The sequence below is a fragment of the Dipodomys merriami genome, unplaced genomic scaffold, assembly GCF_024711535.1.
Source record: "Dipodomys merriami isolate MVZ:Mamm:240054 unplaced genomic scaffold, mDipMer1.0.p SCAF_28, whole genome shotgun sequence".
In the NCBI taxonomy this organism is placed as follows: Eukaryota; Metazoa; Chordata; class Mammalia; order Rodentia; family Heteromyidae; genus Dipodomys; species Dipodomys merriami.
In genome coordinates, this window is record NW_027204270.1 from 6,649,664 (window position 1) to 6,676,193 (window position 26,530).

Consider the following 26,530-nt stretch of genomic DNA (forward strand, 5'->3'; position numbering starts at 1 on the left):
AAGTACTTTTTTTTTTTTTTGTCGGTCATGGGGCTTGAACTCTGGGCCTGGGCACTGTCCCTGTGCTCTTCAGCTCAAGGCCAGTGCTCTACCGCCTGAGCTACAGCACCACTTCCGGTTTTCTGGTGGTTTATTGGAGATCAGAGTGTCTCAGACACAGACTTTCCTTTCTTGCCCAGGCTGCTTTGAACCGTGATCCTCAGATCTCAGCCTCCTGAGTAGCTAGGATTACAGGCGTGAGCCACAGGTGCCTGGCTTGGAAAGTATTTTTAAACACAGAACATGAACACAAGTACTTCTGAGGCAAAGACCTGCTAGTACAGCCCCAACATTTGAAGTAGGCGGAATAGCTTTTGTGGAGTTAGCATAAGTGAGGCTTCCAGCCGGTGCGAGGAAAACAAGTTGGAGGAGTAGAGCAGAATGCAGTAACAAAATAATGAGGAGGTTGGAGGTATTTACTGACAACAAAACCCAAGGCCAGCATGCATTCCTCCGCGGCAGGTTTATGTGGCATCTTGTCTGGCTCGTTTAGGGCTCTGCAGGTCCCTGGGCAGGGAATGGTTCCTGGCTGAAACATTGCGGAGGGATCGCAAGCTTTGCATCTGCTGTAGGCGCAGGGCGAGCTCCCGGTTACAGGCTTGCTGAACGGTTTCCGTCTTCTTTAGGTCCCAGTTCAAAGCCACAGCCAGTGCTTGGGGCTCTTCCTCAGAAACCAACTGCGACAAGAACAAAACCCATGAAAACCACTGCTTCCGTGCCCTCACCTCAGCTTCCATGGTTCTCTTTAGGAAAGCAAGTCAGGGTATGTTATATCTGCCCTGAAACGTCAGCTTTCTTTTACTATGTGGCCACCTGCTGTCTCCCTTCCCCCACCCCTACCCTATTCAACATAACAGGAAACTGAGCTATGTTCAAGTAAATACAAGTTCCTTCCCTTCTGTCTACAACAGGGAGGTATTCAGGAGATGGGGGAGGAGGGGACAAGGACAAAGGTTAAAAGTAGCACCCGCTCATTGTCAAGCTTCTAGTTCTTTGGTCTAAAGATAGCCAGCACAAGATGATCCTTGCAACTCAGCCTTATCTATTTGCTTATTTTTGGTGGTACCAGGGATTGAACCCACAATTCCACATATGCTAGGCAAGTGCTCTACCACTGTGCTGTGTCCCCAGCCCTTAGTATGCCTTCTGATGTGCTATTCTGCAGGCCTTGGAATTACTACTGGGTCTTTGTCCCATGACAACTAGCAGAGGCTGCCTCAGATGCCTGTACCTTGCTGCCCTCCCTGTCCGGTGTGGACCAGGGTGTAATGAGCTGAGGAAGTATACCCATTTTCTTGTAAAAGCCATCTTGATTAAAGGAGACATGTGTGAATGCTTTGGATGTACAAGGCCAAGCTGGCATCTATCATCCAGGGTCTGCAGAGGGGGGAAGGAAATCCCACCATCTCTGCAGTCATGCTACATCTCCACAGCAAGTCTTCCTCCGCAGCTCAGAGTCCCTGATTCTCGCCCACCTCCAAATCCTGACTAGATAAGCTCAGCTCTGGAGCCGGCTTCTCCTTCAGGGTGGTAAGGATCTGGCTTGTCAGAGCAATTTTGGAAGCAATCTCTCTGTCGCTGCCTGTGTCCACAGTATCCACTTCTTCGCTGAAGGCTGCTTTGGACTCTGCAAAGCAGACAGAGCAGAGATCAGCACGCTGCCAAACCACATGGCCACATAACCCATCAGGCAAGAGGGAAATGGCGCTACGGGGTTTTTGGCTGTCTTACTGTCTTCTCTTGAGGGAAGGGAGGCTCCTGAGTTTTCTGAATGTCCACCCCCACCCCCAGCCACCACAGTGGGAGCCCTACCTTTCTGCATGGACAAGATGCCACCCTCCTTCTCCAAAGCCTGGAGATAAAGCTCCAGAAGCTGCTTGGACTGGCGGGCTTCCTCTCTCTGGTCGAGGACCTGCTGAAGTGTGTTCTGAAGACCTTGGACAGTGGCACAACTTTGGCCAAGTTCCTGAGCCAGGTCTGAACATGGTACGTCGATGAGCACCTGCAAAACCACCAGGACTCTAAATATGGAGCTCTTTCTCCCAAACATGTCCATTCAGAACTAACTCAGCCACTCAGTGACCTATTCTGGCTGGCTGAGGACCCAGAGAGAGGCACTCAACTCTTCCCAGATTATTCTAACATGGGAAAATGATGTCTTGATGCTTTATTAAAAACAAGATTAGACAGATACCAGTGGCTCACATCTGGAATCCTAACTACAGATATTAGAAGATCCTGGTTAGAAGCCAGCCTGGGCAGTAAAAGACATCAAGACTCTTATTAACCAGCAAAATTGCCAGACTAAAGGTATGATTCAAGTGGTAGAACAGGAACTATGAACAAGAAAGCTGAGCAAGAGGTCCTAAATTCAAGCACTGGCAAAAAAAAAAAACAAACCCAAAACAAACCCCAATTTGTTTACAAAGCTATACATAAATGCACACACACACACACACACACACACACACACACACACACACACACACACACACACACACACACACACACACACACACACACACACACACACACACACACACACACACACACACTCTGAATCAATAGAAATGTTTTAAGCAGGGCTGGGAATGTGGCTTAGTGTTGCCTAGCATGCATGAAGCCCTGGGTTCGATTCCTCAGTACTACATAAACAGAAAAAGCTGGAAGTGGTGTTGTGGCTCAAGTGGTAGAACACTAGCCTTGAGCACAGAAAGGCTCAAGGACATGAGTTCAAGCTCCAGGACTGGAAAAAAAGAAAAAAGAAAAGAAAAGAAAAAGAAAGCAAAAGTTCCTCTAATGATTTTTTTTTTTTTTTTGAGTTCAGTCATGGGGCCTGAACTCTGGGCCTGGGCGCTGTCCCTCAGCTCTTTAGCTCAAGGCTAGCGCTCTACCACTTGAGCCACAGCACCACCTCCAGCTTTTTTCTTTTTGCTTATGTGGTACTGAGGAATCGAACCCAGGGCCTCATGCGTGCAAGGCAAACGCTCTACCACTGAGCCACCTTCCCAACCCTCCTCTAATGATTTTAACATTAAATTTTTTTAGCTATACTTGTCCAGAGCTTTAAAATACTTTGTTTTAAAAATGCAACCTAAAGCAGGGAGCCTATATTCCCAGCTACTCAGGAGGCAGGCAGAAAAGTCCATGAAAGTCTTATCTCCAATTACCCACCAGAAATCCAGAAATGGATCTGTGGCTGAAGTGGTAGAGTGCTAGTCTTGAGCACAAAACCTCAAAGCCCTGAATTTAAGCCCTAGGGCTGGCACACACACACAAAAACTGTTGAGCAAAGGGGTCAGGCACCTGTAGCTACACCTGCAATGCAATCCTTTCTACTCAGTAGGCTGGGATATGAGGATCATGGTACAAAGCCAGCCAGGAAAGTTTGTGACTTTTTTTTTTTTTTTTGGTCGGTTGTGGGGCTTGAACTTTGGGCTTGGGCGCTGTCCCTCAGCTTTTCAGCTCAAGGCTAGCGCTCTACCACTTGAGCCACAGTGCCACTTCTGGTTTTCTGAGTGGTTTATTGGAGATAAGAGTTTCACGGACTTTCCTGCTTGGGCTGGCTTTGAACCGAATTCCTCAGATCTCAGCCTCCTAAGTAGCTAGGATTACAGGCATGAGCTACCAGCCTGGCTATGAGACTCTTTATCTACAATTAACCATCAAAAAACTGGAAGTGGAGCTGTGACTCAAGTGGTACAGGGTCAGCCTTGAGCAGAAACACTAAGGGCAAGAACCCAGGACTTGAGTTCAAACCCAGTTCTGGCACAAAACAATAACAAGCCAGCTGGGTGGCTCATGCCTGTAATCCTAGTTACTCAGCAGGTTGTGATCTGGGGATCGCAGTTCAAAGCCAGCCCAGGCAGGGAAGTCCTTGAGCCTCTTATCTCCAATTAGCCACCAGAAAAATGGAAGTGGTGCTGTGGCTCCAGTGTTAGAACACCTGACTTGAGCTGAAGAGCTCAGGGACAGCACCCAGACCCAAAGTTCAAGCTCCACAACTGACAAAAACAAACAAACAAACAAACAATTGCTGAGGCAAAGCACTTTCCTAGCTTGCACAAGGCCCTCCATTCAAATAGAGCACTGCAAACATGAGTAAATAAAAATTAAGCACTAAAGGCATCGCTAGTACGATGCCTGGAAGGCTCGTGGCGGGGTGGCAGAGGCCGGCTGAGGCTCCCGCTTGTGGAGGGCTTACTTGGAGGTCCTCTTCTGAGAGCAGGATGATGTTGGACAGATCTTCTTTCAGCTGCCTGGCCAGGTTCTTCCATTTCGCTCCAGCCCCACTGTCTGTTTCATCCACATCAAAAGACTCCTGGGAAATCCAAGCTGTGCCACCATCTGATAGAAGGAAAAAGAATGCTGGTCACCATAAGTTCAAGCACTGTTTGTGTCTCTTCTGATGACACACAGACTTCTGGACGATGAGTGTATCCTTCTAGACACTCGGGACCATTCCACCAGGAGGACCCAAAGGAAAGCCAAGTCCCAGCTTAGGCTGTCATTTTCCTTCTTCTGACTTCAGTTTGTTTGTACATAACTGCTCTATATTCTTCGATGGGAAAAAGACACTTAACCCCAACGTCTGGCCCAAGGTCCTGCACCTCCCTTTCAATTATTTGTGTCTGGGTATTTTGTGTATATGTATGTGTGCTTTGAATTCAGGGCCTCACATATTGCTTGGGTTTTTTCAGTCAAGATTGGCCCTCTACCACATGAGCCATACCTTCCTGTCTGGCTTTTTGCTGGTTAACTGGATAAAAGAGTCTCATGAACGTTTCTGCCTGGGCTGGCTTTGAACCATGATCCTCATATCTTGGAGTAGCTAGGATTAGAGACATGAGCCATCAGCACCCAGCTAAGGGTGTGTTGTTTCTGTACACTAAAACATTTATTTTCACCAGCATGTCTCCTGGGCATGGTATTTGCCCATCCTTCATTGGAGCAAGCCACTGTTTGCTGCCTTTGGCTCCATGTATAATGGTGGCTGGTAGAGACATTGCTAAAGGGTGATATCCTTAACTTAGAGGCACACAAATGGACTTTCTTAAAGATATTCCTTTAGTTCTTTGATCTTTTATCCCTAATATCAGTTGACTTGGAATCTCCAGTGATGGTAACAGTGATAAGTAATAGTTCTTGAATCCCTATGTTGTACCAGTTAAGACTGGTTGAGCATTACTAATGTGACACATTTGTTTTGGGTCCGGTTGTGGGGCCTGAACTCTGGGCCTGGGCACTGTCCCTCAGCTCTTCAGCTCAAGGTGAGTACTCTACCACTTGAGCCACAGCGCCACTTCCGACCTTTTTTTTTCTGCTTATGTGGTGCTGAGGAATCGAACCCATGGCCTCATGTATTCAAGGCAAACGCTCTACCACTGAGCCACCTTCCCAGCCCACTAATGTGACACATTTGATAAAGACTGGAGACATTCTTGTTTGTCACAGCTGAGGCACTGCACCCAGAGGTAAGAGAATGGGTGTTATAGCTAAAGGTTCTACAAAGTACACAGCAGCCTCTCCACTACTGAATTTTTCTGGGCTCTAATGTTAATAGCATCATTGAACACTGGTTTGATTATATTAGCCTTACAACAGTACTAGGAAACAGGTCCTGTAATTTTTTTCTGTAGGTCCTGGGGTTTGAACTCAGGGCATGGGCACTGTCCCTGAACCTTTTTGTGCACAAGGTTAGCTTTCTTCCTTTTGAGCCATAGTGCCACTTCTAGCTTTTTCTGAGTAGTCTATGGGCTCAGGCTCTGAGTAGTCTGCTCTGCCTGGTTTTGAACCACGATCCTCAGATCTCAGCCTTCTGTGTAGCTAGGATTATAGGTGTGAGCCACTGGCACTGGCTTGTAATTATTATGACAGTAAGGAAGTAAGAGGTAATGCAATTTGCCCAGGTCACCTAACTAATAAATGGAAGAGCCAAGATTCAGGCCTTAGCAGCCTGACTCCATTCCAGCTTATCATATTGATTTCTCTGCCATGCTGCATTTCAGTTGCTGTCAGTATTTTAGTTGATTGAGAACCGTGTCTCATTCATCTTTATCCCCAGGACTTAGTTCTGTGTCTGGCACATAGAAGGTGCTCAGATGAACACTTATTGCATAAGTGCTTTGACAACCACACAACAACCAGGTTGTTACCAGTGCAGCAAAATGAATCATGAGATCAATAATGCTAGGGAATAAATTGGAACCACAATGAGATACCACAGCACTTCAGTGGCTACTATCAAAAAGCAAAAGATAGCCAGTCACTGGTGGCTCACGCTTGTAATCTTAGCTACTCAGGAGGCTGAGTTCTGAGGATTATAGTTCCAAGCCAGCCTGAGGAGAAGAATCCCACAGATGCTTATCCATAATTAACCAGGAAAATACCACAAGTGGAAGTATGGCTCAAATGGTAGACAGCCAGTCGTGAGTGAAAAAGCTAATAAGCAAAAGCATAAGGCCCAGAATTCAAGCTGCAGTACTGGGGAAGAAGAAAAAATTAAAAAAAAAAAAGGAGGAGGCTGCAATGCTTGGTAAGAAATGTATGCATTATCCTGCCCATGTAATTGTAACCCCTCTGTACAGTATGCTCACAAATAAAATAAAATAAAATTAAAAAAAAGAAAAGGAAAAAGACAATGTGGAGAATCCTTACACAGTGTGGTGTAAATATAAATTAGTATAATCATTTAAAAGATCATGGACTGGACACCAGTGGCTCACACCTGCAATGCTAGCTACTCAGGAGGCTGAGATCTGAGGATCATGGCTTGAAGCCAGTCCAGGCAGCAAAGTCCATGAGACTCTTTTTTTTTTTTTGGTCCGGTCGTAGGGCCTGAATTCTTGGCCTGGGCACTGTCGCTCAGCTCTTCAGCTCAAGGCTAGTGCTCTACCACTTGAGCCACAGCGCCACTTCTGGCTTTTTTCTTTTTGCTTATGTGGTGCTGAGGAATCAAACCCAGGGCCTCATGCATGCAAGGCAAGCGCTCTACCACTGAGCCACCTTCCCAGCCCTTCACGAGACTCTTATCTCCAATAAACTACTCAGAAAAAGCCAGAAGTGGCACTGTGGCTCAAGTGGTTGAGTGCTGGCCTTGAGCAAAAGCTCAGGGACAGCACCCAAGCCCAGAGTTTAAGCCCCAGGACTGGCAAAAACAAAAAAATCATGGTAGATGTGGTGTATATGGCTAGCTTTTCTTACCTGAATTGTTGTATGTCCACTTTTCATTACAAGCCAAAGCCACAAACTTAGTATTGGAAGGAAGACAAAGGAAGTAATCATCATCATCCACTATGGTACCATCTTCTGCTAGAACCAGGGTGATTGGTGTCAGGTTCTTATCAATGGCCAGAATCTCACAGGCTGAGAAGAGAAAATGATTTACCACTAAGTATATCTGTATATATTTGTATTTTACCTGTCCTAATACTTTCAATGTTCTGCCCTCAGAGCTGCGTAGAATTCCTGCTCAATAACAACCACTATGGTAACAACCATATAATTATTACCACTTATATAGTATTTACATATGCCCATACTGTTCTAAATGCTTTTCATGTAAAAAAAAAAAAAATCCTGCCGGGTGCTGGTGGCTCATGCCTATAATCCTTGATACTCAGGAGGCTGAGATCTAAGGATCTTGGTTCAAAGCCAGCCCGGGCAGGAAAGTCCATGAGACTCTTATCTCCAATAAACCACCAGAAAACCGGAAATGGCGCTGTGGCTCAAGTGGTAGAGCGATCGCCTTGAGCTGAAGCGCACAGGGACAGCGCCCAAGCCCAGAGTTCAAGCCCCACGACTGACAAAAAACAACAAAAAAAATCAATCCTATAACACAGGTATTATGATCCCCCTCCTCCTTTTTTGTGCCAATCCTGGGGCTTGAACTCAGGGCCTGGACACTGTCCCTAGGCTTCTTTTGCTCAAGACTAGCACTCTACCACTGGAGCCACAACTTCACTTCTGCTTTTTTGGTAGTTTAGTGGAGATAAGAGTGTCACAGACTAGGGCCGGGCGCTGGTGGCTCACACCTGTAATCCTAGCTACTCAGGAGGCTGAGATCTGAGGATCGAGGTTCAAAGCCAGCCCGGGCAGGAGAGACCGTGAGACTCCTATCTCCAATAAACCACCAGAAAACCGAAAGTGGTGCTGTAGCTCAAGTGGTAGAGCGCTTGCCTTGAGCTGAAGAGCTGAGGGACAGCGCCCAGGCCCAGAGTTCAAGCCCCACGGCCGACCAAAAAAAAAAAAAAAAAAAAAGTGTCACAGACTTTCCTACCTGGCTGGCTCAAACTGTGATCCTCAGATCTCAGCCTCCTGATAGCTAGGATTACAGGTGTAAGCCACCAGTGACTGACTTTTCAGTGGTCATTGTAAGTTCTCTTATGTGTCAATATGGGGGGGGGGGAGGAGAGAGGGAGGGAGGGAGAGGGGAGAGGACTCCCCCCCCCCTTTCTGCACCAGTTCTAGCCCACAGGAACTATAAGATGCAGATGCTTAAAGTTTAGGATCTTTTCATTTTCTTTTAAAAAAAATTTGTGCCAAGGGTGGTTTTCACTGTAGTACTTCCACAGATGCATACAATGTATTTTGCTAAAGGTTATCCAATTACATTCTCCTTTTTAAACAGCATTTAGTGGCTTTATTATGTTATCAGCTCTCTCTCTCTCTTTCTCTCTCTCCCTCTTCCTCTCTCCCTTCCTTCCTCCCCCCCCCCCCTTTCTTCCTGCTGTCTTAGGGTTTGAACTCAGAGCCTGGGTGTTGCCTCTGAGTTTTTTTTATGCTCAAGGCTAGTGCTTTACCACTTGATCTTCAGATCCACTTCTGGTTTTTGTGGTGGTTAACTGGAGATGAGTCTCATGAACTTTTATTGCCCCAGCTGGCTTCAAACCATGATACTCAGATTTCAGACTCCTGAGTAGCTAGATTACAAGCATGAGCCACTGGTGTCTGACTCTCACCCTTTTTTTTTCTTCTTTTGAGACAGGGCCTATATGTATTCTAGGCTGGTCTCAAACTTTGTGTATGAGCTGGAACTGGGGCTTGAACTCAAGGCGTCAATGTTTTGCTTAGCTTCACTGTTCAAAGCTGGTATTTTACCAGTTGAGCTATATCTCAACTTCCTGCTTTTTGCTGGTTAATTGAGATAAGAGTCTCTTAGAGGGCTGGCAATGTGACTTAGTGGTAGAGTGCTTGCCTAGCATGCCTGAAGCCCTGGGTTCAATTTCTCAGTACCACATAAACAGAAAAAGCCAGGAATGGCGCTGCTAGCCTTGAGCAAAAAAGAAGCTCAGAGACAGTGCCCTAGGCCCTGAGTTCAAGCGCCAAGACTGGCAAAAGAAAAAAAAAAAGTCTCTTAGATTTGTCTAACCAGACTGACTTCTAACAGTGATGCTTACAACTCATCTTCCTGATAACTAGGAATATAGGCCCACCACCAGTGCCAGGCATTGGTCTTTAAATTCTTTTGAGATTCTCCTGCTTCAACCTCCAGAGTGCTGGGATTATGGGTGTGAGCCACATCACATCATAGTATCTTTTCATTTTTACTATCACTGAGCCAAAAGCTTTCTCCAAGGTCAGGTGTACCATCCCGTTGAATGACAGTAATGCCTAAAGCACTAACAAGCCTGGATTAAGAGACTACAAATATATGTCAGCAATGCTGTCACTCAAAATAGAACAGCTAGCTTCCTATAGACCCAGCTGCAGAGAACACACACCTCTGTGCCAAGGACATCCAGCCAGTGCACCAAGGGGCATTAAAATTGAAGTAACCCAATGCCAGGAAAAAAATACGTCAACAGTGATGTGGCAAAATCCATGTCACCAAACCATTTAGAGAGTTTAGGTCACTCGTAGGCCTGATATCACCTATAAGGTGCTGTTGTGCCTTGGTGACAGGGGAAACTCTGCCAGTGCTAACACAAATGCATGTGGCTGGCTCACATGTTAAGCCTGCAGAACTTCTTTGGATACATAATTTGTTGCTACAGGCTAATAACAATTGTAAGTCATTTGAATATATTATCTCATTTGAAAATCCCAACAACCCTTGGTAGCAGGGCTGGAAATATTCCCAACTGGCTGATGCGATAATTAAAAACCAGAGGTGGTTAATTAAGTGCAAGGTCAAGCAGTAGGGATGGGGTCAGGCCCAGAACATCTGGACCCTAGAGTCTCTCTGATGATGGACCCGTTGGAGCTGATGGTGGAGCCCGGGCAGGGCTTGCCCTAGGGCCCGCCTTCATCAATCGGAGTGGCAGGAATACATGAAGCTCTGTTTGAACCACAATCGGGATTATTTTAAGCCAGACACTCAGCGGAGCCAGTGTTGATTTGTACTTTGCTCCTTGTCTTCATTTCTCCCATCGCTAGTCTCACAAGAGGCTAAGTTAAAGTGCCTGAAACCTGTCAATCACGCTGATCCACCTCGCCTATTTCTGTCCCGGGACTCCAGCCCAAGTCACCTTCCCCGGCTATCCGCGCCCCCCTCCCCCCGCCCCCAGGTCGCGCCGGACAAGTTCATCCTCATCCCAGCCTCGAGTTCAAGTCCCGGTCCCGTGCCAACCTTTGCTCCTGAGCTCCTCGAGGCAGGAGGCTGCTACGCCGTGCTGTTCGCGGCTGTGGTTGCGACGCAGCAGACACGGCTTGAGAGGTCGGGGATCGCCGGGATCCGGGGCGCCGGAGCCCCGAGCCACCTCCATCCCCTCAAGGTGGAACCGGACGTACTCCGGGAAATAGCGCCGAGCTGGGAGCGGCCCGCCCGCCTCCACTCCCTCCTGTGGCATGCCGGGAGATGTAGTTTTCTTCTCAGCAAATCACGCGCTAGGCCAAAGGCACGCTGGGAAATGTAGTTCTAGTTGCTGCTAATCACGTGCGGCCCTGGAATTTGACGGGAGTCGTCCTCTCTGAGTTCAATCCCGAAAACGTCGATGCTGGAGTTGGCTGGTGCTTGTTGGTTTTTATTGGGTGATGCGCGGTGGAACTCAGTGTCATGCACACTAGGTGTATGCACTACCACTGGACTGCATCCTCAGTCCTGCTTTTAACCCGTATTTAGGAGTCTCAATTGCACATTCAGAAATGAGTTACATAGAGGTTTATTTTGCATAGTCAAGTGCACGCATACATGTGCACCCTTGAATTTGTACTGCATCCTTAACTACAGATGCACATGCATACTTTTGATACTTAAATAAAAGTTGGTCACTGTTGTATGCTTACTAGTTTTCTCTTTCCAACGTGAAGAGATCTTTAAAGTGTCCCAAATTTCAGGCTGACTTGATGGAAATCGGTTTTAAAATTTGAAGAGTGTAGTTTTTCACTCTTGCTGAAAATACAACCAAGTAACCTAAAGGAAAAAAGAGGTAACATCAGGTTTCTGCTGGTATTTTATTTCCCACTGTACCTGTGTAAATTGGGTTGGAATCTTGAAACAAAATGTGTAAATAGGGTTGGGAAGGTGGCTCAGTGGTAGAGCGCTTGCCTTGCATGCATGAGGCCCTGGGTTCGATTCCTTAGCACCACATAAGCAAAAAGGAAAAAGCCCGAAGTGGCGCTGTGGCTCAAGTGGTAGAGCGCTAGCCTTGAGCTGAAGAGCTGAGGGACAGCGCCCAGGCCTAGAGTTCAGGCCCCACAACTGGACCCCCCCCCCAAAAAAATGTGTAAATATACAGTAGGCTATTGTTTTATACCACATTCTTGCTCTGGGATTGTCCAAGGGTAAAGAATTTGCTTAGCATCTATTTTATGTGTGGCTTGATTCTAGAAAATAAATAGAAATGGACATTAAGAATACTTATCCGCAGCTGGGAATGTGGCTTGGTAGAGTCCTTGCATGAAGCCCTGGGTTCGATTCCTCAGTACACATACACAGAAAAAGCCGGAAGTGGTGCTGTGGCTCAAGTGGTAGAGTGCTAGCTTTGAGCACAGAGAGGCTCAGGGACAGCGCCCAGGCCCTGAGTTCAAGCCCCAGGACTGGCAAAAAAAAAAACCCAAAAACTTATTTTGAAAGCCAGACATGGCGGTACTCTTGTAATCCGCACTCAGGAGGCAGAGGCAGGAGGATTGTGAATTTAAAGCCAGCTTGGGCTACATAGGTCCCCCAAAAGCCAACCAACAGAACAAAAAAAGAAATCTAATAATTCAGCCTTCGTGAGGGTATGCAGTAGATCTGCAACCAGACATAGAGTTCCACGCCCAGGATGGGAAATGAGGGAAAACGAGGCCGGGACATGGGCATTCTGCCATCGAAGTCACGGACCCGCCTGGGGATGCCTTCCTTCTAGAGGGAAACCTCACCGACCTTCACTGGGCGCGGGGACCGTGGTAACTGCGTGCGTGAGGGTTTGTCCCGGGCTCGCAGGCGGCTGGGCGGGTCCTGGCTGGACTCCAGAGCCTACAGAACTTTCTGGCAAATACTAGGCACTCTGAATGTTACGGAACGACTGAAAACTAATTTCCATGCTTCTTCACATTCGTTTATCATCACATTCACTTACTACTTAGGGTCCACGATGGGGACGCGCAGACATTTAACCCGAGAATAACGATCATCCACACACGTGATGGCAAGCTTACCACCACCGACTCCGGACCGCACGGCGACGCACGCGCGTGCCAGGTCCCGCCCTCTCGCCCCACGCCAGTGCCCCCATCGACCGGCTCAATCCCTTCTGCTTTGGTCTGGGCCGCTGAGCGAGAGCGAGGGCACTTGGGAGAAATCTCGTCCCGCGGCGGTTGATTAGTTAGGCCTCCGAAAGATGGCGTCCTCGGAGCAGGCTGAGCAGCCGAACCAGGTACGGGGAGTTGAACGGCTCCGCGGCGGCGGCGACCCCAGCTGGAGGGGGCGCTCGGCGGACGGCGGGCTGAGGGGACCGCGCGCGCTCGGAGCCTCGGGGCCCCGGTTGCTGTCCCCGCCCGGGCCCCGCCCCTCTCCCGGTCCCCTCAGCCCGGCCCCTCCTCCGGCGGCCCCTCGGTGGCGGCACTCGGGGGGGCTCGGCCGCGCCCCCCGCCCCGCTCCGGCCGGCCCTCCGCGCCCCCTCGAGCTGGTGGGGACGGTGGCGGGGCCCCCGCTTTGAGGAGAGGCGGCGGGCGGCTCGGCCGTCCCGGCGGGCCCTCGGGGTGGGCCCGGCTCCTCAGGGCCCGGGCCCGGGCGGCCGGGTCGCGACCCGCGGGGTCTCGGGGGGCCCCACCCCGCCCCCCGCCTCAGCTCCGCGAGCGGCCCGCCGCCAGCCTCGCCGGCGTTCGTCCCCGTGGCGCCTCCGTCGCCGAAGTTGGAGGGTCCGGCGTGGACTCGGACCGCTCGGGGCGACGGGGACAGCCCGGGCTCCGGGGCAGGAGCCGCGCCCGGCCCCGGGGCTGTGGCCTTCCGAGCCCCAGGGAGGTCCGGTGCTGACGCCGGGGCTTGAACCCAGATCCGCGCGAGTCCACCTAGTCAGACACCCACGTTTCAGTTGAGTTAGGATTAGACCTAGAGAATAGTAATCTAGTCAGTGAAAGTTCAGCCCGGGCCGTCAGCGTGCACCCAGCATCTCCCGAAGCACCTTAAAGAGCTTTAGCGGTTTACTTCCCTTTCCTCCTCGGCCTAAGACTGCTGCTTAATGATTCTTACGTCTGGCTCCTTCGTGATGCATCTGTTACAGGAACCGCACTTTAAGGAGTTGGAACGCTTAAAGGTGTCCTCCAGCTTCTGTGAGCAATTCAGGAAGATGTCGGCACTGTACAGCAACACCAGGGGTTCTGGAGATTGGGGTGTCTGAGAAGAGAGGGCCCTCTTTCTTGCCTGATCCCTCTTAGGTTGTTGCAATGCCCAGGCTCCTCAGGGTCGGGCTTTCTCGGAACTGTTCTGTGTTAGGAATGCCTTAGGCTGGTGTTCAAGGGTGGTGTGTTCTCAGTTCTTGATTCCTGTAGGATTCCTGTGTTTCACCAGTGCTGTGCGGGCTGCTGAAAGTCTTGCCCCATTGTCGTGCTCCAGGGATTCCTTCGGTTCTGGAAGTTGCGTTTGTTTGATTTTTCAGCCCTGCCTTCCCTTTACCCTCCCTTCCAAAGCTGATAAAGTTGAGATTGCACCAGAATGCTCTGGCAGCGTGGAGAAAACTTAAACCCCTCTAGATACCAAGCAGAGTCTGGAACTCTGGATCCTCCTGTCTCAGCATTCTCAATGTGCATGGCTATACCAGGGTAATTTGCATTTAAATGATGCAGTTATCTTTGGCAGTTGCCTATTTCATTTTCAAGTCCTTACCAACCTGATTATTTTCCATTTTCCCAGTCAAAGGTGGGTGGGATTGAAAGAGCCGTTTGGATAATTCCTTGAACCTGGTTGGTATGTGAAAAGAGTTGCATTAGGTTGGATCTGTGGAGCTGAGCCAGAATTCTTTCTCTCCCAAACAGTTTGGTAGTTGGCCCTGTGATATTGGCCTCTGTTCCCAGATGATGATAGGTGAACAATTGTCTTTCTTTGAGAGACAGTGTAGAGTTAGGTTTCTAGTACAGGCTCTCAAGCAAGGCCCTCTGGCTTGGAATCCTAGCCTCATACTAACAGTGTGATCTTGGCTAGGTTACTTAATTTTTTTTTTTTTTTTGGTCCAGTACTGGAGCTTGAACTTAGGGCCTTGAGTGCCATCTCTTGGCCTTTTAGTTCAAGGTTGGTGCGCTATCACTTAAGCCACATCTCCACTTGTTTTTTTGTTTTTTGTTTTGCTGATTAAGTGTAGATTAGTCTCAACGACTTTTCTTTTCTTTTTTTTTTTTTTTTTTGTCGGTCATGGGGCTTGAACTCTGGGCCTGGGCGCTGTCCCTCAGCTCTTCAGCTCAAGGCGAGCGCTCTACCACTTGAGCTACAGCGCCACTTCCGGTTTTCTGGTGGTTTATTGGAGATAGGAGTCTCGCGGTCTTTCCTGCCCAGGCTGGCTTTGAACCGTGATCCTCAGATCTCAGCCTCCTGAGTAGCTAGGATTACAGGCGTGAGCCACCAGCGCCCGGCTCAACGACTTTTCTATGTAAAAGTATAAGTATGTGGGGCTGGGAATGTGGCTTAGTGATAAGAGTACTTACTTTGCATGTATGAAGCCCTAGGTTCGATTCCTCAGTACCACATAAACAGAAAAAGCTGGAAGTGGCACCGTGGTTCAAGTGGTAGAGTGCTAGCCTTGAGCACAACGAGCCTCAGGGACAGTGTCCAGGCCCTGAGTTCAAGCTCTGGACTGGCAAAAAATAAAATAAAATAAAAATATATAAAATGTGTATTTTTTACAGATCTCTGAAAATATCATCCTAGAATATTTCTTTCATAAAAGTAACATTATTCTTCATAACTACTATAACATTATCACACATAAAGGTTTTTTTTGCATTTGTTTTTTGCATATCCTGGGGCTTGAACTCAGGGCCTGGGTATTGTCCCTGAACTTCTTTTGTTCAAGGCTAGCACTCTACCACTTGAGCCACAGCACAGCACCACTTCTGGCTTATTCTGTTTATGTGGTACTGAGGAATCGAACCTAGGGCTTCATGTGTGCTAGGCAAGATTTCTACCACTAGCCACATTCCCAGCCCATATATGAAGTTTAATACTGATAAAGTATGTTATTTAATAGATATTCTACATTGTAATTTATTCCACATTTTAAAATTCAGGGTTCAGTCAAGAAACAGATACTATTGGTTTTTCTCTTTGTTTTAATCTAGATTTTTTTCCCCCACTGAGTGCTGATGGTTCACATCTGTAATCCTAGCTATTTAGAAGGCTGAGAGCTGAGGATTGTGGATCAGAAACAGCCAGGGCAGGAAAGGCTATGATATTTTCCAACTTACCACCAAAGTGGAGCTAGAGTGGAGTTGTGGTTCAAATAGTAGAGCACTAGCCTTGAGCAAAAATTTTGCTCAGGAACCAACATTAAGACCCTGAGTTCCAAAGCCCCGGGACCACCACAATTTTTTTTCCTAAACTTTTTTTTTTTTTTTTTTTTGGGTCCGGTCGTGGGGCCTGAACTCTGGGCCTGGGCACTGTCCCTCAGCTCTTCAGCTCAAGGCTAGTGCTATACCACTTGAGCTATAGCGCCACTTCTGGCTTTTTTTCTTATGTGGTGCTGGGGAATCGAACCCAGGGCCTCATGCATGCAAGACAAGCGCTCTACCACTGAGCCATCTTCCCAGCCCCTTTCCTAAACTTTTTACTGTAGTTTGTACATATATTGGAGAGTACACAAACCATGTATACAGCTTGGGGCATTTTCACAAAGTAAATACGTATCTTTAATAACTAAGCAGATCAAGAGATCAGACTGGTTCTGAGTGTTGAGATCCATACCTGTAACCTCAGACCTAGGAGGCAGAGGCAGGAGGATAGTGAATTGGAGGCTAACGTAGGCCATGTAAGCAAGTTGCAGGTCAGCCCAAGTTCTGTAGGGACCCCCCCCCCTCGCCCTTGCCCTCGCTTTACACTTGCACGCTCTAGCACTTGAGCCACAGTGCCACTTTCAGCTTTATCTGTTTATGTGGTACTGAGGAATTGAACCCAGGGCCTCATGCATGTGAGACAAGAACTCTACCACTGAGCCACATTCCCAGCCCCAGAAACCCTGTCTTGAAAGAAAGAAAGAGAGAGAAAGAAGGAAAAAGGGAGGGGGGCTGAGAAGGTGGCTCAGTGGTAGAGTGCTTGCCTTGCATGCCTGAGGCCCTGGGTTCGATTCCTCAGCACCACATAAGCAAAAAGAAAAAAAAGCCGGAAGTGGCACTGTAGCTCAAGTGGTAGAGTGCTAGCCTTGAGCTGAAGAGCTGAGGGACAGTGCCCAGGCCCAGAGTTCAGTCCCCACGACCAGACCCAAAAAAATAAATAAAATAAAATTAAAAAAAAAAAGAAAAAGGGAGGGAGGAAGAAGAGAGAGAAAGGAAAGAAGGAAGGAAGAGAGAAAGAGAAAAAAAAAAGAAAAAGGAAGAAAGAAAGAAGAGAAAAAAGAAACCAGCCGGGCGCTGGTGGCTCTTGCCTGTAATCCTAGCTACTCAGGAGGCTGAGAGATCTGAGGATCGCGGTTCAAAGCCAGCCCGGGCAGGAGAGACCGTGAGACTCCTATCTCCAATAAACCACCAGAAAAACCGGAAGTGGCGCTGTAGCTCAAGTGGTAGAGTGCCGCCTTGAGCTGAAGAGCTGAAGGACAGCGCCCAGGCCCAGAGTTCAAGCCCCATGACCGACAAAAAAAAAAAAAAAAAAAAAAGAAACCAAATCAGGCATTTTACTAGTATGCACAAATCCTTGGGTTCTCTCTAGCACAAGAAATAATCAAATATTCCAATACTTCAACACACCCCCTCCTATTTCCATATCTTTCCTATCAGTATCCTAACCCCCTAAAGGCTGATCTTATCTTGACTCAGTTTATCCCACTTTAATTTGATCTGTTTGTGGACTTTGTGTAATGTGTGTCTGGCTTTTTTGTTTTTGTGGTGATGGTGGTAGTGGTCAAAGGGCTTGAACTCAGCCAGGGTGCTGTCCCTGAGCTTTTTTTTTTTTTGTCAGTCTTGGCGCTTAACTCTGGGCCTGGGCATGGTCGGTCCCTGAGTTTCTTTTGCTCAAGGCTAGCACTCTACCATTTTAGTCACAGGACCATTTCTGCCTTTTTTGTGTTTATATGGTACTGAGGAATCGAATTCAGGGCTTCATGCATGCTAGGCAAACACTCTACCACTAAGCCACCTTCCGAGCCCCAGTAACACATATTTATTATATCATATCATAGTTTCTATGGCTTGAGAGTCTGGACACAGGGTAGCTGAGTCTCACCAGGTACAGGCAAGGTTTGGGGGGTAGAGGTGGGGGTTGTGGTCTCATAGAGGGCTCAACAGGGCAATGGTTGGCTTCCTAGCTGATTCCTAGAGTTGAGTTCTTCATGGATTAGGGATGCTGTCAGCTAAAGGCCAGACTCAGTGCTTCTCAAAACCACTTGCTCCTCAAAGCCAAAATAGATACTGCAATCAGGTATCATGCCCATGTTGATGTAATTATATACATCCTGTTAGCTGCTCTACATGATCACAGATCTGCTAGGGAGAATCTGGGGAAGGGAATGATGTAAAGGTACCAGTTCTGATTTTCTGGTAGTTAATTGGAGATAAGAATCTCATAGACTTTCCTGCTGGGGCTGGCTTCAAACTGTGGTTCTCAAATCTTAGCCTTCTGAGTAACTAGGATTAAAGGTGTGAGCTACCAGTGCCAGCTGTCCCTGAGCTTTTTTTTTTTTGTCGGTAGTAGCACCTGAACTCTGGGCCTGGGCACTGTCCCTCAGCTCTTCAGCTCAAGGCAAGTGCTTGACCATTTGAGCCACAGTGCCACTTCTGGCTTTTTCTGCTTATGTGGTGCTGAGGAATGGAACCCAGGGCCTCAAGCATGTAAGGCAAGCGCTCTACCCCTGAGCCACCTTCCTAGCCCCTCCCTGAGCTTTTGTGTTCAAGGCTAGTGCTTTACCACTTGAGCCACAGCTCCATTTCTGGCTTATTTTAGAACAGTTTATTGGAGGTAAGAGTCTCAAGAACTTTTTTGCTTTGGTTGTTTTCAAACCATGATCCTCAGATCTCAGCCTCTGTAGTAGTTAGGATTATATGTGAGCCCCCAGTGCTTGGTTATATATTTTGTTTTGAGGTAGGCCTCACTAACTTTGCCTAGGCTGGCTCTACCACTTGGGCCATACCTCTGGCCTTACTTTTTTTGGTTGGTTGTGGGGCTTGAACTCTGGGCCTGGGGGCTGTCCCTGTGCTCTTAAGCTCAAGATGAGCGTTCTACCATTTGAGCCATAGCACCACTTCCAGTTTTCTGATGGTTAATTGGAGATAAGAGTCTTGCAGACTTTCCTGCCCTGGCTGACTTTGAGCAAAGATCCTTAGATCTCAGCTTCCAGAGTAGCTAGGATTACAGGTGTGAGCCACTTGTGCCTCACACCTGTATGTATGTATGTATGTATGCATGTATTTATTTACTTTTTGTTTTATTTTTTGTCGGTCATGGGGCCTGAACTCTGGGCCTGGGCGCTGTCCCTCAGCTCTTCACCTCAAGGCTAGCGCTCTACCACTAGAGCCATAGCACCACTTCTGCCTTTTTCTGCTTATATGGTGCTGAGGAATCGAACCCAGGGCCTCATGCATGCAAGGCAAGCGCTCTACTACTGAGCCACCTTCCCAGCCCTTTGTAAAAATTTTTTTATTTTATTTATTTATTTTTATTGTGAAAATACTGTACAGAGGGGTTACAATTACATGGGCAAGATCCTTTTTTTTAAATTTTAAGGCAAGATCTCACTATGTAGTCCAGAACGGTCTTGCAATAGCACTCCTTGTGCCTTACCCTTTTAAATTCTGTGATTACAGCCTGTGCCACCATGCCTGGCTGGATTTTGTGATCTTTAAAGAAAATTGACCTTTGTTCTTATGTGACTTAGATTTTTTTTTTTTTTTTTTTTTTTTGTTGGTTGTGGGGCTTGAACTCTGGGCTTGGGCACCGTCCCTGCAGTCTTCAGCTCAAGGCCAGTGCTCTACCGCTTGAGCCACAGCACCACTTCTGGTTTTCTAGTGTTTTGTTTTGTTTTGTTTTGTTTTGTTTTGTTTTTTTGGAGATAAGAGTTCTCATGGACCTTCCTGCCCAGGCTGGCTTTGAACTGCTATCTTCAGATCTCAGCCTCCTGAGTAGCTAGGATTATAGGTGTGAGCCACTGGCTCCCAGCTGTGACTTAGATTCTTTCAAGTCCTGCTTTTAAACTTTGCTAGGGTGATCCAGGGTAACATTTACTCTAGGGATAGTTTGACTCCTTATTAGGGTCCTTGAATGAGTAAGGAAGATACTCTACCTTGATTTGCCTGGGACCTATGACCCCTGTGGCTTTGGGAACTGTTCAGCTCAGGCTTCTCATTGCTTTTTTCCTCCTCGTGGAAGCTCACTCTATGCATGTTCAAATCTAAGTATCCAGCTTCAAGGGAGCAAAGCAGATTTCTAGAACTTTCTTTGTATGTAGCTCTTCCTCAGGGGAATTCTGTTCTGCAACTTTCACAGGCCTTAGCCTTTCTGACCTCTGACCTCTGACCTCTGACTCAGTGAGATGGCCAGGATCTGTTGGGGGTGGCTACCTCCCTCTTATTGGTCTAAACTATCCTCCTGTCTTGGCAAGCAGCCAGAGTGAATCTTGGGCTCAGGTCATCTGTCCTGTTGTGTTGGGGCTCATGGCACCATGCTTCATGCTGTCCAGTGGCTGCAAGCAGGGGTTGGCTTCAGTAATGTGCTTAGTTTTCACATTGCTTTCAGTGGGAGGGTGCATTTACTCCCCACTACACGGCAGCCAGGAGCAGTGAGTCCGCCATTGATTTTGCACAGAAACATGACATGTTATGGTATTCATTACTTCATCCGGTCAGCGCCTCACCTCATAGCAGGAGTAGGGGACCCCTTGTCTCAGGCACAACCTGTCTACCACTGTGGTCCTTTTTTGGTGGGGGAAGGAGGGCTATTTATTTAATTATCTGTGGTATAGGATTGAACCAGAGCCTAGCACTTTCCAGGTGTTGGTGGCTTCAAAATTTTACTTTTTTTTTTTTTTTAAAGCAGTAACGGGCTTTGAAGTTACACCCTTGTGTTTGCTAGGCAGGTGCTCTTTCACTTGAGCCATAGCCCTAACTGTTTTTTGATTTGGTTATTTTTGAGATAGAGTTTTATATTTTTTGCCTGAATTTGCTTAAACTTTGATCCTCCTATTTATGCTTCCTGTGTAGTTAAGATGACCAACAGGTACCACTGTGGTCAGCCTTTTGAAAAATTGAGACAGGGTCTCTTGACCTTTTTGCTTGGGTGGCTTTATACTACAGTCCTCCTGATGTCTACCTCCGGAGTAGCTAGGATTGTAGGAGTGAGCCACTGTGTTCTTTCCTTCTTCTTTATTCTTCTTCTTCCTCCTCCCTCCCTCTTCCTCTTAATCTTCTTGTCTTCCTTTTCTTTCTCTCCCTCTTCCCCTCTTCTTTCTCCTTCTCTTCCTTTTCTTCTTCCTTTTCCCTTCCTTCTTTCCTTCCTTCCTTCCCTCCCTTACTTCCTTTTTTCCTTCCTTTCCTTCCCTCCCTCTTTCCCCCTTCCTTCCTTCCTTCCTTCCTTCCTTCCTTCCTTCCTTCCTTCCTTCCTTTCTTTCTTTCTTTCTTTCTTTCTTTCTTTCTTTCTTTCTTTCTTTCTTTCTTTCTCTTTCTTTCGTTCTCTCTCTTTCTCTCTCTCTCGTTCTCTCTTTCTTTCTTTCTCTTTTTCTCTATCTCTCTTTCTTTTGCTCTTTTTCTCTCTTTCTTTCATTCTTTTGTCAGTTGTGGGGCTTGAACTCAGGGCCTGGGTGCTGTCCTTGAGCTTTTTTACTCAAGGCTAGTGCTCTACCACTTTGAGCCACAAAGCCATTTCTGGTTTTCTGGTAGTTAATTGGAGATAGGAGTCTCATGAACTTTCCTTAGATCACAGCCTCCTGAGTAGCTGGGATTACAGGTGTGAGTTATCGGTGCCCAGCTCCTCTTGTTGGGATCTGTTGGGCTGGATGCTGGACTTGACCATTTAACGGTATGATGTAGGAGCATATTGTGAAATGGTGGGTTTGACTGCACACCAACGGACCAGCTGAGCTGCTGGATCCAGCTTTGCCACCTTTTGAGCCAGTATGTGGAGTTACACGTTGAGACACGAGTGTGTCCTTTCTCATAATGAAGCAAGATGGCCAGGACTTCTTCCCAAGTCCTGTGTGTGTTTTGGTGGGGCAGTTTCTCCTTGGGTATGCTACAGCCCATCATTGGCTTGACTTTAGATGCTAGTGACCTTCAGAGACACACTTCTGAAAGGCCCTGGGGGAGAGCCTGCCCTTTGGACTAGAACTATTGGGCCAGATCATTACATTGAGTAGGTGCTGGTGCCTCATTCCTGTAATACTAGATATTCAGAAGACTGAAGTCTGAGGATAGAAGTTTGAAGCTATCCCTGGCAGAAAAGTCCATGGACTCTTATCTCCAATTAACTACCAAAAAGCTGGAAATGGAACTGAGGCTCAAGTGGTAAAGTGCCAGCCTTGAGCAAAAATGCTAAGTAAGTTTGGTGCCAGTGGCTTATATCTTATCTCCAATTAACCACCCAAAAACCGGAAGTAAAGCTGTGATTCCAGATGGTAAAGTGCTAGTCCTTGAGTGGAAAAAGCTAAGGGATGGCACCTAGGACCTGAGTTCAAGCTCCAGGATTGGCTCACTTGTATGTGAGTATGTTCTCTCTGTCTGTCTCTTTGTCTCTGTCTCTTCTCTCTCTCTTAAACATACACTCCTCTCCCCATCTCCCAAAAAGGAACTAGTCATGTTTGTGTGACATCCCAGGGAAAGACTGGTCCTCTGCTTATTAGTTCCTTTGTTTCAGTAGTTTCAACAAAAAAATTTTCAAGGCAGATTGTGAGGGTGTATACCTGTAATTCCAGCTGAAGCAGGATAGTGCATTTGAGGCCAGCCTGGGTTATACTTACATTTACTGAGTGCCAGAGATATTCTGTTTTGGTTGCTGAGGGTACAGACTTCAATAAGATGGTACATTAACTGTCTGCAAAAAGCTTAAAAAGTCTAGTGGGAAACCTGTGTGTGGTGGCTCATACCTATAATCTGAGCTATTTGGAAGCAGAGAGAAGAGGATGGCTGTTAGAAGCCACCTTGGGCAAATAAAATTGAGTGGGGAAAAAAACAGAAACAAAAAAGCAGGTAAGACCCTACATCAAAGCAGAACATGGTGAAGTACATCTGTGAATCCCAGCCTTGTGAGAGCTATACATAGAGGGAAGTTCATCATGAACTGGAAAATCATCTAGAATGTAGTTAGATTGGTGCGAACTGATAACCTTTTTTTTTTTTTTAAATAGTTATTTTGAAGGTGATATACAAAGGGATTACAATCATGAGTCAGGTAATGAGTACATTTCCTTTCATACTCGCACCCAGTTTTTCTCTCCCATCTTCACCCACTAGTTGTGTAGTTCACTTTCATCAATGTCCCGTGAGCTCCACTGCTACACTTTTCACCATTTTTCCCTTGAGTTCTTTGCCCTTCCAGAAGATATACACATCATACATAAAGAAAAGATAGAATCATCAAAAAATAAAAATAAAAAAAATCTCTTGTTTCCTTATCTTTGAGGTTGTTTCTGTATCTATCTATCTATAGATATCTATACATATTATTTTATATAAACATAAAGAGGCACATAGGGATTGGGCCTTTATGTTTCTCTCCTAAGAGTATCTTCTTTTGGCCTCACTGTGTGTGAATGTCTAGAATCCTATATAATTTATCTGTTCTAGTGCATTTTAGATTTGATTTCTGCATATCAGAGTAAACATGCTTTATTTGTCTTTCTGAGCTTGGCTTACCTCATGATTTGTTCTGGTTCCATCCATTTCCCTACAAATGCCATAATTCTATTCTTCCTAATGGCTGTGTAAAACTCCATTGTGTATAGGCACACATGTTTTGGATCTACATATCTGTTGTGGGGCTGTATCATGGCTATTGTGAATAGTGTGATGGTAAACATATGGAAACTCTTTTGATTGGTCTGGAAAAATCTGACTGTTGGCACAGTTTGAGAATGCTAGCTCCTGTTTAGTGCCTTGGAGCTTGGAGCTTGGAGCATGGGTCTGGTATGTCCAGGTCCCAAAGGCTCTGGGAAGCCAGGCCTTGAGGAATTTGGAAGAATTGGAGGGTGCTGCTGTTTCAGTTCCCTTGTGCAGGTGGCACCTGCAGCATTGCTTACATGCTTCACTTGCCCTGAAGATTTGAGGATGCAGTGTGTCTAAAGTGGCCACCACAGGCTCAGATTCAGAAGGACAGTGAGGCTTTATTTCCTTTTTTTTTTTTTTTTTGTTGGTCGTGGAGCTTGAATTCGGCCTGGGCACTTTCCCTGTGCTCTTCAGTTCAAGGCTAGTGTTCTACTGCTTGAGCCACAGTGCCACTTCCAGTTTTCTGGTGGTTTATTGGAGATAAGAGTCTCACGGGGGCTGGGAAGGTGACTCAGTGGTAGAGTGCTTGCCTTGCATGCATGAGGCCCTGGGTTCAATTCCTTAGCACCACATAAGCAGAAAAAGCCACAAGTGGCTCTGTGTCTCAAGTGGTAGAGTGCTAGCCTTGAGCTGAAGAGCTGAGGGACAGCGCCCAGGCCCAAAGGTCAGGCCCCACGACTGACAAAAAAAAAAAAAAAGAGTCTCACGGATTTTCCTGCCCAGGCTGGCTTTGAACTGTGATTCAGATCTCAGCTTCCTGAGTAGCTAGGATTACAGGCGTGGGCCAAAGGCTCCAGGCTCTTTCCTGTTTTTAAGGTGTGTGTGTGTGGGGGGTGTGTGTGTGTGTGTGTGTGTGTGTGTGTGTGTGTGTGGTGTGTGGTGTGTGGTGTGTGTGTGGTGTGTGTGTGTGTATGTGTGTGTGTATGTTGTTTAGCTTTTTTGCTCAAGGCTGAATACTCTTAACACTTGAGCTATAGTTCCTCTTCTGGCATTTTCTGGTTTATCAGTAATGAGAATCTCTCGGGCTTTTCTGCTCAAGCTGGCTTTGAACTGTGATCTTCAAATCTGAGCCTCTCAAATAGCTACAAAGACAAGTGTGAGCCACCAGTGCCTGGCAGCTTAATTTTTGTTTTTAATAGGACACATTTACATGACACACTATTTTGAAAGATGTGAAAGGTTATGTGATGACACAGACCTACTTGGCATAGTACGCTGTTCAAACTTTGTCCCTTTGGCAAATATTAACTATGGAAGAGATGAACTGATTTTTCTTTCTTTCTGGCATCGGGAACTGAATGCTTGTGAATGGTAGACACATGCGGACTGCATCTGTACGAATTCAAAGCTGGTTGTATCCCAGAAGGACACCTGAGCCTTCCTCAGTACTTTTTTTATTTTTTTTGGGTCCGGTCGTGGGGCCTGAACTCTGTGCCTGGGCGCTCTTCAGCTCAAGGCTAGCGCTCTACCACTTGAGCCACAGTGCCACTTCTGGCTTTTTTCTTTTTGCTTATGTGGTGCTGAGGAATGGAACCCAGGGCCTCATGCTTACAAGGCAAGCACTCTACCACTGAGCCACCTCACTACTTAACTTTGTCTGGTCAAATAGCCTACATTGCTATTTTGAGGGTTGACTAGAGCTGCCTGTAATGCAATGGGATCTCTAAACAAAAGTGATTATTTCAGCCAGCTCCTGGTGCCTCATGCCTGTAATCCTAGATACTCCAGGAAGCTAAGACCTGAGGATCAAGGTTCAAAGCCAGCCCGGGTAGGAAAGTCCGTGAGATTCTTTTTTTTTTTTTTTTGGTCATGGAGCTTGAACTCTGGGCCTGAGCACTGTCCCTCATCTTTTCAGCTTAAGGCTAGCACTCTACCAGTTGAACCACAACACCACTTCCAGTTTTCTGGTGGTTTATTGGCAATAAAGAGTTTCATAGCCTTTCCTGCCCAGGCTGGCTTTGAACCATGATCCTCAGATCTCAGCTTCCTCAGTAGCTAGGATTATAGGCATGAACCACCGGTGCATGGCTCTGTGAGACTCTTATCTCCAATTAACCACCAGAAAACCAGAAGTGGTGCTGTGGCTCAAGTGGTAGAGCACTATCCTTGAGCTGAAGAGCTGAGGGACAGCGCCCAGGCCCAGAGTTCCAGCCCCATGACTGACCAAAAAAAAAAAAAAAAGTGATTATTTTGATGAACAGGATTTGCTATCTGGATCACCATGGGCAAATTATCTCATCTCCCTTGCCTCAGAAGCAGCAATATTTTGAGCACTCACTTTGAGAATAAACAAAGACCCAAATATGTGTTGGCCCTCAGAGGTAGTATCTGCCATGTGGATTACAGGAAGCCCTCAGGACTACAGTGAACTTTACGCCATACACTAAGTGTTATGAGTGAGACCCTTGTTTTGTTCTTTGTGCTCATTCATTCACGCAGCAAATATTTATAGAAGGCCTGGTCTGTGCCTGGCTCTCCTAGACTCCCTGCATACGATAAGCAAACACAATTTCTGCCATGTGGTTAGGATGACCCATCATTCAGATGGTCATACAAGTGTAGAATTGTGGTTCTGCTCAATTGTTTTATTTGCTTACTTATTTATAAATTTTTTGTGTCAATACTGAGGCATAAATTCAGGGCCTCACATTTTTACTTAGCTTTTTTGATCAAGGGGTTGGTGCTCTCCAGTCAAGCTGCACCTCCACTTCTGGCTTTTTGGTGGTTAATTGGACAGTCTCAGGGACTTTCTTGCCCATGCTGGCTTAGAACCTCTCTCTCTCTCTAGTTCTCATCCTCCTGAGTAGCTTGGATTGCAGGTGTGAGCTACTCATGCCTGGCAACCATGTGTCTCTTGTGGATAAAGGTGGCCATGTGAGAGCTTAGGTATGGTCAGAGATGAGAGGACTCGAAGGCCACACTGAGGACTTCTCAAAGCAGTGAGAAAGAAACCCTTCATGAC

At 46.9% G+C, this 26,530-nt stretch overlaps 2 protein-coding genes across 7 annotated transcripts in view; one reads left to right on the forward strand and one right to left on the reverse strand.

Annotated features, from left to right (window-relative positions):
- Nucleotides 1–437: 437 nt before the first annotated feature.
- Nucleotides 438–12,958, reverse strand: Dffa (DNA fragmentation factor subunit alpha). 6 transcript variants are annotated; one of them, XM_070037352.1, is made up of 7 exons: nt 12,622–12,956; nt 10,610–11,392; nt 7,243–7,404; nt 4,244–4,386; nt 1,852–2,041; nt 1,515–1,666; nt 438–716 (listed from the first exon to the last, which is right to left on the reverse strand). In XM_070037352.1, exons 2-7 carry the CDS (start codon nt 10,827–10,829, stop codon nt 504–506), a joined length of 1,080 nt encoding a protein of 359 aa, XP_069893453.1. In that variant the 5' UTR covers nt 10,830–11,392; nt 12,622–12,956; the 3' UTR covers nt 438–503. The 6 variants fall into 6 exon arrangements, 5 of the variants coding, with proteins under 5 accessions (XP_069893453.1, XP_069893452.1, XP_069893454.1 ...); XM_070037351.1 differs by having other exon boundaries at nt 12,543–12,956; XR_011375569.1 differs by having other exon boundaries at nt 630–716; nt 1,271–1,666; nt 12,543–12,958.
- Nucleotides 12,744–26,530, forward strand: part of Pex14 (peroxisomal biogenesis factor 14) — a 152,618-nt gene continuing 138,831 nt past the window's right edge. Inside the window, exon 1 of the mRNA XM_070037350.1 lies at nt 12,744–12,839. Within this exon, the coding sequence (XP_069893451.1) occupies nt 12,804–12,839 (36 nt within the window). The 5' untranslated portion in view covers nt 12,744–12,803. The remainder of the gene's footprint in view (nt 12,840–26,530) is intronic.

Excerpts from the sequence above, each read along its gene's own strand:
- Dffa (XM_070037352.1), bottom strand. The coding sequence starts at position 10,829 with ATGCCACAGGAGGGAGTGGAGGCGGGCGGGCCGCTCCCAGCTCGGCGC. Across the intron at positions 4,387-7,242 it reads GTGGACATACAACAATTCAG|ATGGTGGCACAGCTTGGATT; the intron begins GTAAGAAAAGCT and ends TCCTTCTATCAG. Across the intron at positions 1,667-1,851 it reads CATCTTGTCCATGCAGAAAG|AGTCCAAAGCAGCCTTCAGC; the intron begins GTAGGGCTCCCA and ends TCTGCTTTGCAG.